The sequence below is a fragment of the Mauremys mutica genome, chromosome 6 (genome assembly GCF_020497125.1).
Source record: "Mauremys mutica isolate MM-2020 ecotype Southern chromosome 6, ASM2049712v1, whole genome shotgun sequence".
Taxonomy (NCBI): domain Eukaryota; kingdom Metazoa; phylum Chordata; order Testudines; family Geoemydidae; genus Mauremys; species Mauremys mutica.
Genome location: NC_059077.1, coordinates 14,578,377 through 14,591,095, shown reverse-complemented (window position 1 = coordinate 14,591,095; position 12,719 = coordinate 14,578,377). Strand labels below are relative to the sequence as shown.

At 42.5% G+C, this 12,719-nt stretch overlaps 1 protein-coding gene across 2 annotated transcripts in view; it reads left to right on the top strand.

The window, feature by feature from the left end:
• DYM (dymeclin) overlaps positions 1-12,719 on the top strand; it is a 334,338-nt gene that overhangs the window by 276,885 nt on the left and 44,734 nt on the right. For both annotated transcript variants that reach the window (XM_045021710.1, XM_045021709.1), the window contains one exon: positions 4,812-4,994. In XM_045021710.1, the coding sequence (XP_044877645.1) occupies positions 4,812-4,994 (183 nt within the window). The remainder of the gene's footprint in view (positions 1-4,811; positions 4,995-12,719) is intronic.

Genomic DNA, 12,719 nt, shown 5'->3' with positions numbered 1-12,719 from the left:
TTGCTCATATATTTTGTTATCCTCCCATTTCTGTGTCTGTCAGTTGTCTCTGTTTTCATTCTCTTCTCTTCCGGAGTCTCGTTTGCCTGTTCCTTTCTCTCTCTACACAAGAAGAACAGGCTGCAAAGACCAGCACCAGGATCAAGGGACTCTAAAGTTGATCTTTCAGCCACCTTTTCACAGCTCCAGCTGAATTGTGCCTCAGGCAGTTTGGCCTTAGCCAGGGATCTAGTTAAAAAGTAAATATTTGCCAACAAAGTTACCAAAGTTATTCCCTATCCTGAGTAAAAGGGAAAACCTGTGGTACATAAGGTTACCGCTCTGTGGGCTCTGTTGGCAAATGCTAACAGCAACTGTTGTTCCTACTTTTGCCCTGCTTTCAGTGACCAATATCCAGTCACAAGCAGTTGCAAAGTGATGCTGTGCACTGAGAGTTTCACATCCTATTTCACTGGTAGATTATTTAAAAATAATCAAATCTCTTTTCTGATCTTTTTGTGTGAAAGGCCCTACATAAATCTCAGATTTCACCAAGTACATTTGGCAGCACAAATAAGGGTCATGGTCTAGTTGAGCCCTATGCATCTGAGATGTTTTTGATACTGGTATCCTAATGAGTAATTAACAGTCAGCAAATGTGGTAACAAACTGAATTATGAAGAACATGCAGAACTTGCACTCAGCCCTTTAGGCACTGTGGAAACCTCACTAGTTCAAACTAGTGTCTTGTTTGGATTCACCATTACCACACAACAGCTAGACTGGTCGGCACAAAATATATCTGCGTAATTGTTTTCTTTTTCTTATGGATAGCATCTAATCTACTCAAGAAAAAAGCTCCTAACATTTTGCTGTTTCTAGCCGTCATCTCAGACACACACGCTCTGTTTCACTTGTGGTGAATCTGGTCTGAAAATTATTACACAGGGTGATAAAAACTTTTTTCTTTAACTATGAAATGTTTTTATAACCTCGTTTATATCTTTCCTGACGCCACATCTAGATGCAGAGGTGCCTTAGCTTGATACTAGTGATGCAAAGCAACAAAAGCACAATATTTTATCAGCTCTGACAGCATGTCTGCATTCTCCCATCCAAACGCTGTCCTTGGCTTTTAACTTAGTTTTTTTCCTCTTTGTAGAAATTTAAGATTTAAAGCTATTCGGAATGCTTTAATCAGAAATTATAGCAGCAAATTTACAAATAGCATGTGCGGAATAATAGGATTATCAACCATTCTTTTCTTTAACATTCGTTCATATAGCTCATTCTACATAATATCTATGTAGAAAGTTACAGGTAGAAATCTGAAATATGACATCTAACACTGTTCCCCCTGTTTGTTAATTATACTTGGAATTAAAATGTGTGGGGAAGTTCCATCCATTAAATTCTAAAGTAACCTGAGACGTTATTACTGAGGAGTTACTTCGTGTTCTTTTAGCTGTTCAATGCAGACTGTGCTTAGCAATGAACAGGTTTGTTTTTCATTAAACATCAGGCTGGTAGATACTAATATTTTTCGGTTTAAAATAGCTTTACTTTCCATGTTTTAGGTGAGCGTTTTAGGTTTAAAAAAAATTTACTTGTGGGAATTAGGTATGTGTCTAAGTCAGGTTTCAGGCAGCAGGCTATATCTGCTATAGTAAGATCTGCTTTCTTTCCATCCTGAACCCAAGGGTGCTGGTGTTTTGGAGAGGGCATGAGGGTTACAACTCTGCCATAAAATTTGCTTGTGACTCAAAGCTTAGCAAACCAAATCCTTGCCCCGGAAGATTTTTTAATGACTGCTTTGGAACGCTTGATAGTTCATCAGTTTGGTAATGGGATGGGATACAAGGCTTTTCACCTCTTTGCTAATTAATTCAGTCCAGGTTGGTAGTGATTTAATGTTACCATGCAATAGCCATTTAGTGATTTTTACCTTCTTAAAATCTTAGACAATTGGAGTCTTACTATCAGCTTTAAACTATTTGCTTTAGGAATTTGTGTGGGCTCTATTACTGTCGTATCAGATTGCCTCATGGTCTTTAACATATTTATCCTCACAACACCGCTGTGGGGTAGGGAAGTGCTGTTATCCCCATTTTGCAGATGGGGAACTTGGGCACAGAGAGGTTAAGTGACTTGCCCAGGGTCAAACAGGGGGTCTGTGGTGGGACAGGGAATTGAACTCATATATCCCAAGTCCCAGGCTAGTGTCCTAACTGCTGGATTATCCTTCCTCTTCTCCCCATTTCAGTGGGAGTAGAGTTAAACAAGCAAGAAGAGCTTTTGAAAATCCTACCGTAATATTCGATTTATCCTCCCATCATTCAAAATACGTTGAGACAAATTCAAACCTAATTAAGCAGGTACAACTCAGGTGATGTCATGGGAGATGCACCTTGCTTAGTCAGGTCTGAATTTTTCACTGTAACTCATCTGAACTAATTACTCCGTTTTCACTAAAATGCACTTTGTTACTCAAAGCCTGGTATTGGGACTGTTACAGAGAGAGCACATCTTGTCCAGAATGCCGGGAGTGCTTTCTGTCATACAACACTATGATCTCTTTGGCTGATTAAATAGCCATAGTGATCATCTCTGCAGTGAGTTTCTGCCAGGATTGTATTGGCCACCATACAAAAGGCTTTCAAGATGGGTGACACCAAAGCAGTAAAAATATGGGATATCCTCAGGACTGGAACGAGAACCATAACCCCCCTTCAAAAGAAACCTCTTGCATTAGAATTAAAAAGTCAAGACAGTTGGCATGCTGAGGATAAAAATGAATTTGAACATGTGCACAGTACAATGTTATTCCAACAAGCATTTCATAAGGACTTCATAATTTAGACCTGCTTTGTATACACGGGAGACAAACACACATGAAAGACTGGAGTCTATCTAATCTACATTGCTTAGTTCACTGCAGAATAAAGTGGGGGCGGGGACATTGTTGCACAGGGAACTTGAAGCTGTGGAGGAGATGAAGGTGGGGGAAAAGAGGCAGACATATCTTCACTCCCAGTATAGAGAAGCTGCAGGGAGACTAACTTCTCTCCACTGTCGATAGGAAGTAGCTGCAGTAGGATGGAAGCAGGGTCGTCCTTACCCATACGCAAAGTACGCAGCTGTGTAGGGCACCAGGGAATTTGAGGCACCACATTTCCTGGTGCCATGTACAGCTGTGTGCTGCTCCAGCCCCTGCTCCGCCTCTTCCCAATGGCCCCTGCTCCGCCCCATCCCCACCCCCACTCTCCTGAGGACTGCTGCAGGGGACGGGCCTGCACTCACCCCATGGTAAGCGGAGCGACCTGGCCCCCGCCTGTCCACTCCTCTGGCTCCCAGCCGTGCTGCTGGCGAGTGCTGGGGGGCGGTTCCCCCCTCCCCCCAAGGCTGGGAGCCAGGGGAACAGAGCGGAGCGGGCTGGGGCTAGGGGGCGGTTTCCCCATTTCCCCCCAGCCCTCTCCCCATGGAAGCCTGGGGGGCTGCGTAGGGGACCAAAATGGCTAGGGACAGCCATGCATGGAAGCCATGAATTCCTTTTCCCCCACTTGTCTTCCCCCAAGTGGAATAGTGGCAACTTTTCTTCTCCTCCTCAGCCTTGGCAAAGGAGGCAGTGTTAACTGATATGTGATAATCGCTGCAATCTGATGGGATTTTAAAAAGTGGTATTGCTTTATACTGGAAAGAAACTTTACTATTTGCAGATTGAGAGTCCAGTAAAATGCATTGGAATGATTTTCACTCCCCACACTGTCAGTGGAGTTCAATTATGAAATAGGGAAGTGCTATTGGGTAGTTAATGGCTTTTTCTGAAATGTAGAAGGCCAAACCAATGCTAGGCTCATGAGCTAATATTCTCAATTTTGTGTTCAGGATAATAAGAAAGACTGAAGCCATCTTGGGGTGATTTTGCTCTCCCTTACCAGGTCTGTAAAGTGTCTTGATCAACAGTGTCAAATGCTGCTGAGAGGTTGAACAATATGAGCAGGGAGGTTTGCCCATTGTCCACAACCAAGAGAGGACTATTGTCCAATGTAAAGACTGTCTGTATGCCATATCGTAGTGAAGGCCCAGTGAGAGGGATCCAGGATGTTGTCAGGTGGGGTTGGAGATGGAATTTTGCTAGCTTCTCTGTGATCTTGCTTAGAATGGAAGGTTGGATTATGGGTGGTCATTGTCTGGATTGGTTGTCAAATACATTAAGTGCAATTGATCTAAAGTATGGTGGCCTAGTGCACTAGCAGTAGGGAACCATCAGTGATCCAACTTCAGTAACCTAGAGTGCCAAAATAACGTGCAATAGAAACGTTTGGAGGAGGAATGTGTTTTGGTCCAGATTGTCTTCCTACTTTTGGTTTCTTTCTCTTTTTCCCTGCCATCTTTTGTTTTCCTTCTTGCTGACTTTTGCTGGCTCTCTGTTTACTCTTTCTCCTTTTTGTTTTCCACAATGAATGCTGAACAGAAAATAAAATGCAGTGCACCTATACTGAGCTGCATTTACCTGCAGCACCTGCTAGGAGTGGAAATTGACTAAAATCACATAACTTCAGTGAATTTAACTGGCTGCAGTTACTGTGGTTAAAATTCTTTAGGGCGGGCTGCAAAGTGGACGCTAGAGTCCATTGACCTTTAAGGTAAAAGTTTGGATGTTAAAGGAGAAAGCATAGCTATGTTACCAGACAAGCAAGAATGGCAGACTTTTTCACTATTGAAGAGACATCAGCCAGCTAACAGCTACATTAGTAATAATACCTGAGTACTATAATTTCTGCCTAATATATAATGGAAGGGGCATGCTAACCTTTTGTTTGTTCCTTAAGGCACAAGACCTGAATGTGATTGAAGAAGTGATCCGAATGATGTTAGAGATTATCAATTCCTGCTTGACAAATTCTCTCCATCACAACCCCAATTTGGTGTATGCACTGCTTTACAAGCGGGATCTGTTTGAACAGTTTCGAACTCACCCTTCCTTCCAGGACATAATGCAAAATATAGACCTGGTAAGTAATATTTATTAATCACTTGCAAGCAGTGAAACAAGCCTCTTGAACACATTGTTAGCTGAATATGCTTTTGAGAGAAGTGATGATTTTTTTCACATTTATATATCCCTTTCTTTTGCTAGATATTTTTAGACTCTATTAAAAATATTGAGCTTCCAAATCATGATTGTAGCTAAGAAAGGGGTGGAACTTGGGTTGTTCTCAACACCTCTCCCTTCCTTCAGTCTCTGGGACTCCACCATGAACCATACTGGATTCCATCCTTATTTGGCAGACACCATGACTTGTGCCATGAGATTTGAGGGAGCCCACTGATGAGGATTTCCCCAAGCTGCAACAAATCCTCTTCTGGAAGGAACTCCCTCCAAGTAGTTGCCTTTCAGTTTTCTAAAGGAGGCCAGTGGCAGCTACTCTACTCCCCCTCTGCAAGGGCACACCACAAGGACCCTCTTTCTTCAGACAAGCAGAAGGTTCTTTTCCTACAGTAATCTCTCTTAATACTCCAGTGATGGAAGTGGAAGAAAAAACTAGCGTAGGAGAGTTTCTCCTTCAGCTAACTGCAGGCAGGCAGCATACCCTACCTGAACTTGTGTTGCTTTGACCTACAGAAGAGTCTGGTGAGTAGGAGTTTAGGAAAAGCATAAAACAGAATTCTTAGCCCTAATTTCTCTCCTGCCACTCTCAAGTGGACCTGTGCTGGTTATTAGAAAGGATGAACTTCACTTTCTCTGTAGGTTTCAGAGTGGTAGCCTTGTTAGGCTGTATCAACTGTTTGAAATGGGCCACCTTGATTACATTGGCCTCATTAGCACTACAAAAATGATTTTTCCTCCCTTGGTATTCACCCCTTTTTGTCAACTGTTGAGAATAGCCCACTTCCACCTTAATTGAATAGGCTCGTTAGCACTTGGTAAGGCAACTTCCATATTTTCATGTGCGGTGTATTTATACCTGCCTACTGTATTTTCCACTCCATACATCTGATGAAGTGGGTTTTAGCCCACAAAAGCTTATGCCCAAATAAATTTGTTGGTCTCTAAGGTGCCACAAGGACTCCTCGTTGTTTTTACTTTCTCTGTAGGGAGCCATGTTAGATCCTCATATGTATCTCCATATATAGCAGGCTGCTGTGATGGGGGATTTGGTAGGAAAAGGGGTTGGTAGTTAAGTATTTTCTAATATGAAATATAGTGGTGCTTTTAATATTCATATATTAAGGATCTGGATGATAATACTTGCTAGAAAATAACAAATGTTAAGATTCAATAGATCAGTATTTTGGCCTCCATTCGTTAATATTTATTCAGTAATTAAATGCAAATAGTTTTTTACCGTCTCTTCTGGCCATAGTTCAGGCATACTGTCAGCTAGCTACACTAGTTGAGTGATATACAGATATTTTAATTAAATATCACCAATGGTTTGTTTTCTTCTTTACTAGAAGAGCCAAATTAGCATTAGCAGCCTTATTTAGAAACTTAGATGGTAATTCACCACATTTCAAATCCATCGCCCTCTTTCAGTTTGTGTAACCAAATGAGTGGGTATAGATTAGCAAATGGTACAGATTCATACTGGCCCTGTCATAACAAGGGAGGACAGAGGATTGGTTGATTTAAAAAACAAAACAAAAAAAACCCAATATATTTATATTCTGCAAGAGCACTTGGCATTCATAAAAATGAGACCAGAGCCAGTGGTATAGGAGGCAGCTGCTGTGCAGCCTTCTCTAGCCAATCTTTTCCCTGGACCTGCAGCGTTCTACTTTTGTGTCATTGTATCTGCTGCATACAATGGGGAACACACATGACCTACTGAAGCTTTAACTCCAATTAAGTGCTTTTTTTCTCAACTGCACCATATCTAAACCTGAGCATAATTGTTATCTTTCTATGGAAAAGTAAATGAAATAAAACCAGGAGTGTTTGCATATAAAACAAAACTTGTTTTCATTTTTCCCTTCAGTTTTAATTAAACCTCTTTATAATTACAGATTGCTATGTACCAAAATATTTTCCTTCTCCCACTTCTCTCTTAATTGTGCAATGTTGATATCCATGCCGTGTGCTCCTTATTAATTGCTCCTTTGATATTTGAGCTCACTAATCAGAAGAGGTGCACTAAAATTGTTAAAGCAGTTCTTGTCATATGAGACATTGCAAATACCCATAGTAATTTAAATAGCCATAGTAATTCCAGGAGCTCCCTTTGACTTCAATAGGCATTCTACATGCACAGCATGGATTCCAAGATTAGGCTCCTAATGATCAGGACTTTGCTGTGATTTTGTCCTACTATGAGCAATGGATTCAAGCTGCTGGAGCCTTAAGCTCTACAGAATGTTGTATTTCTTGCTGCAGTGGGTACCTGATTTTTCATGTGATGTTACTAAAAGCCTGTTTGTGAGTCGTATATTGGTTTACTTTCTTTATAATACCAGATGAGATTGACACGCTTCTAAAGATCCATAAGCAAAGCCATTTTCATCCTTATCTGAAGGGGCTGAATTGCTGTTCTTTCTCTTCCACTCACTGTTCTCATTTTGCTGCCTGCCAAAGATTTTTGAGGGGTAGAGTTCAGACCTCAAAATGCCTCAGGGTCTTTCGCAGCTACAGAGTTCAGATGATGTAATGATGCAGGATTGGCTAGGAGAGGTGACCTACAATACTTCATTGGCAGGGTGTGGGAAGGGGAACAATGTTCCATCTAGACAAACACTAACTGAATAACCCAGTGAGGTGGGTAGCCTCTGTACTTATTTTATCAAGAGGTTTGACTTGTCTGTGACCATGCGAGTCAGAGGCAGAGCCAGGAATAGAGCCCAGGCATTGCTCTAGGCTACGCCTCTGTGGAAGACAACGGCGTTCTTCCCCATGTAACAGTTAAATGTGGATTTACTAATGTAACCATTTAAACAAAACCCTTTAATGTTAGGATATAGGATAATGCCAGGCAGGTTCTGAAGCCTTCTAACTATTTAAAGCCTTCCAAGGGAGTGTCTTGAAGTTTTAAATAACCTCTTTGTTAGGAAAGCAAAGATGTCAAAAATTTTATTTTTAAAATGTACCTGTCAGCAGCTAGCAGGTGGTGAGAGCTGTCAGCTTTCCCATCTGAATAAATGATTGGACTCGAGAGACTCCTCTCCTCACCCTCAATCCAGAAGTAGTTGCCTGCACAGTTGCCATTCCCTGGAGAACAGAATCAGTCTTTTTTAGATTGCAGTTGCTAAAGCATATGGACAAGTCCTCCCAACACCTTCAAAAGAGTAGTAAGGAGTATTACCCCCACTTTACAGATGAAAACACTGAGGCAAAGTATTTGCCTAAGACCACAGAAGGCATAAGCATCTGAATAGAGCCCAAGTGTCCCTGACTCCCAGAACTGAGCTCATGCCACTACATTTCCCTTCTCTGCTCTGTGGACTTGATCCTGCCAGTATATGGTTCTCAGGGTGCTGCAGAATACATGGAGTCCTGTGGGAGGATGCTGACCACCCCATGGAGTGGCACACAATCTAAATCCCATCTTTGTTCAGGGATTCCCCATGCAGCAGGAAACAGCCCCACCCCCCATGGAAAGTTGGGGCCACAGATGATCTGATGGCTCCGCAACACTGCAGAGTGGGATTCCATCTGGGGTGTGTCTCTGACTGGCTATGGTAGGGACACCATAGGCTGGCCAGCCTTCAGACATGCCTCTTCTCCAGCAGGGCTGCCTGTATTCAGGGTCGTTTTGCTTGTGATGCAGCTGCCAGGTCCCTGGCTACATGATAGCCCCTAAGCTTCCAGGTGTAGGAATATTTGGCAGTGGAGGGGCATCTTCCTCATGCCTTCTAAATCACTTGTCTGACTCTGCAGAGATTGTGATGCCAAATGCCGACTCCACCCGTCACCACCCCTGTCTGACCCTTACCACATGGCAAATGTGTGTAGCTCTCCACACCAGGTGCCACTGGGGACTCCTGCTAGAAGGGGTGCTAAACTCATCACTTATGCAGACCTCATTCGTGCAGTAGCACTGTTCCTTGCACAACTGGCAGGATCAGAAGTCATCAGCAAAATCCTGCTTACAGAGTGAAATCATTCTCCCTTTACACTGGACGTAGGATTTTTCCCACCCTAAACTGTTAGGCAGCATGCCAGCGTTCAGTGCAGAAGGTAGCTGATGATTTATCCAATGTGAAAAATCTGTAGAGTTTTTCATACAGTGGTCACCCTTAAAAACTTACTCAGCTGCCTTAGATAACTCATAACTTTGCCTCAGTATTTGAAGTATTCAAGTTATTCCCTAGAGGTAATATTGCAGATACTGATGTAACCTCTATATTTATGGCAAGTGTTTAAGGGTAACCAGAGTATAAAGGACTTTCCAGTGTAAATTGGACATTAATTATATTTCCTTTCTCTGTATCTTTTACAAACAAACTAGTAATCACCATCACTGTGTAACTGGGAACACATGGGCACACTTAACACTGTAAACAATAGACTGAAATCAAAATACCTTCCATTTCCTATTAATTTACTTTTAATTTTAGAAAGTCATCTTGCTGGGATATTGTGTATCTTGTTGAGCTAAATGGGGTATTCTTGCTCTGGCTCATCTAGCGCAGAGGAATGGTATGATTTCTATTCCAGCTTACTACTGAAACCCCGCAGTGCAGACTGTGTACCTGTCTTTATTCCGCAAATGATCTCTAATTTGGTAAACAGCCTCATATGTCCCAGGAGTTTGGTAGAGGCTCCCAACAGGTAATTGCTAGGGCTGGACCTGTGCCAGGAATGTCATGGAGCGGCATTGACTTCATTACTTTCACGTCTGCTGTGAGAGTTGGATGGATGTGATAAGTAGTTGAACAAACTTCATTAGGAGCTACTAAAATCCTTGTTTGATAGGTAGGCTGATAGCGAGCAGGAGCTCAGCAGCAACAGTGTGATGATGCAGAGGATCAGTGTTTCCTAGTGAGAACTTTAATTCCCCAGTGTGTCTCATGGCTCCCATCTCCGTCCCCAGTTAGAGACTTCTAAATGAGGAGATTTGGCTTGGCTCTAATATGGCAGCTTTTATTTTTGGGCCTGTTATTACAGAACTTACAGTGTTCATGAGCACTCTTTTGCATTAAAAATGGAATGCAAAGGTTATTTTCAGCAAAGAGTCTTGTGGCACCTTATAGACTAACAGATGTATTGGAGCATGAGCTTTCGTGGGTGAATGCCCACTTCGTCTCATGCATCCGACGAAGTGGGTATTCACCCACGAAAGCTCATGCTCCAAAACGTCTGTTAGTCTATAAGGTGCTACAGGACTCTCTGCTCCTTTTACACGGCTACCCCTCTGAAGGTTATTTTCGGTACCAAACACTGTAAATGGCTTGCGGGGTTTCTTTTGTTCAATTAGGGTTATTTTAACTACATTTCCATGATTTTCTAAAAATGTCTGCTGGAAAATTTGCAGCCTTGCTGACTACAAGAGTCTGTTGAAATATTCCCAATGAAAGGTTTTTCATGATGATTTGCCTGGTTTTGAGTTTGTAGTATTCTTATAATATTTAATAATTTTCCGTGAAAGGATCACTTGAAAATGGTCCCAGAGTCCCAAGGAAGGTTCTCAGATTATTTAGTGAACCTACTCTTTGTTTTAAGGTTCTGCCAGGTGTGTTTACTGTTACTTTGGGTTTGATGTTGAACCTTTTGCACAATTCTCATTGCTGATGCCTGAAGCCACTTTTGTTAGGGCTAAAGAGCTAGTCAGAGGGTCTGTTTCACCTGTGCTGCAGGCCAGTAGGGGCCAACAGCAGTCACCACACTCTACCCAAGTGTTACTTGTATGTATTGATCTATGTCTTGCTAAGGAATCTGCTTAGGTGAGGTGCTGATGCTCATTGTCTGTTCTCATGAGAGGTTTTTTTTGTCCCCTTCTTCCTTTGATTTGCTTGTGGGTTTGGCATGTTACTCAAAGTGTGATGGCCCATGCTGCAAATCTAAAATAGCAAGCCTCGGAATATACACACGCCTTTCTGTTTTCACCATTTTAAAAAAGTCACAATTTTTGCATTTATTGCAGGCTATTTTCCTCTTTCGCAGAGTTAACCTTGAAAATTGTGGACCGAGGAGGCTGCAATGAATCCTGCTGTTTTTATCTATGAAAGAAAGTTAAGTTGTGAGTTTGCTAGTTAGGCAGACAACGGTGCTGGGGCTCACAGGCTCTGCATCACTTCAGCTTAACCTGAAATAGAATCCAAGCTGAGGAAATGCAGAGATGAGTAGATAGGTTTTTAGAAGCTTTGGTTTTTAATACGCTTTTTATAAATATTTCTTTATTTCAAAATGTCAGATGACTTCAGCAGACATTTTGGATTCTCTGCCATTTCTTAAAAAATACCAAAACACTTTTATCATAAATTATACTTACATTTTAGTTGTGTGACTGTTGTGTGACATGAAAAGAGGAACTAAAGATGCAGCTCTAGTGGGAAATTGACCAATTGGGACAAAAATTGTTAGGCACTATTGTCAGCCAGGCCAAACTGCTTTCTGTAATAGGGGAGGAAAGCAGTTTGGCCCTGACTACACTGATATCCAAAGATTATTCAATCCCTTTTAAAGGTTGGGCAAGGGTGGAGGAGCAACCTTTTACCATGGGTCATCTGCCTCTTGTAGACAGGATCCTTGTATATTTGAATTTGTAGGGCTTTAAATAATTCAGATGGACCAGCTTTGGTTTCCCATTGTCATCTTTGTAGTTACTTACTGTTTCCATCAGACCAGTTGCTCAAATGGTTAGCGAGAACAATCACTTCCGAGATAGCAAAATGGACACTACGAAATATAGAAGTCCTCAATACATGGAAACTGTGCTTCTTTTGGTCTCAAACCCTCCTTGCAAAAGGTAGTAAAACTGTGTGTTTACCTTCAGGTTTTAAAAGAATTATGATAAAACTGAAGCGCTTTCAGTTTCACATGCCTTCTTTTAAGTGAGCATGAGATTGAGCTGAGGTTTCAGTTAATATTCAGGATTTATTTAAATATAGTAATTTAGGAGTGGGATCTAGTTAAGGCACTTGACCACTGGAAAATACTGTAAAAGCTGTTTTATCCAGCATGTTAGGGGAATGGGGGGGAGCCGATAAGTGAAAAATGCCGGTTAACTAAGAGGGAGGGAGCTTTGGTGCGGGAGAGAGCATGGGATGTGGGACGGGATGCAGGGTGCCGGATCTGGGGGAGCGCTCACCTCAGACAGCTCCCCGCCAGCAGCAACCTGTCCTGGCTGCTCCTGGGCGGAGGCACAGCAAGTGGCTCTGCGCACTGCTCTGCCTGCAGGCGCTGCCCCCGCAGCTCCCATTGGCCATGGATCCCAGCCAATGGGAGCTGTGGAGCTAGTGCTCGGGTGGGATGGGGGCAGTACGCAGAGCTGCCTTCACCTAAGTTCCCACTTGTGGGGAGTTGCCCAAGGTGAGCACCCCCCCGGATCCAGCACCCTGCATTCCTTCCTGTGCCCCAACCCCCCACCCACACCCACACTCCCTCCCAGAGCCCACGTTCCACACCCTTTGCTGTGCCCCAACCCCCTGCCGGCCCCGCACCAACCGGACTATAAACCGGAATTTCAGATAAGATCAGAATTGCTGGTTTATAGAGCTTTCTGGTTGGTGACGTGCTGGATAAAACAACTTTTATTGGTCTTAGCTTTTATTGAATAACTCTTAATTCTAAAAATGATTTT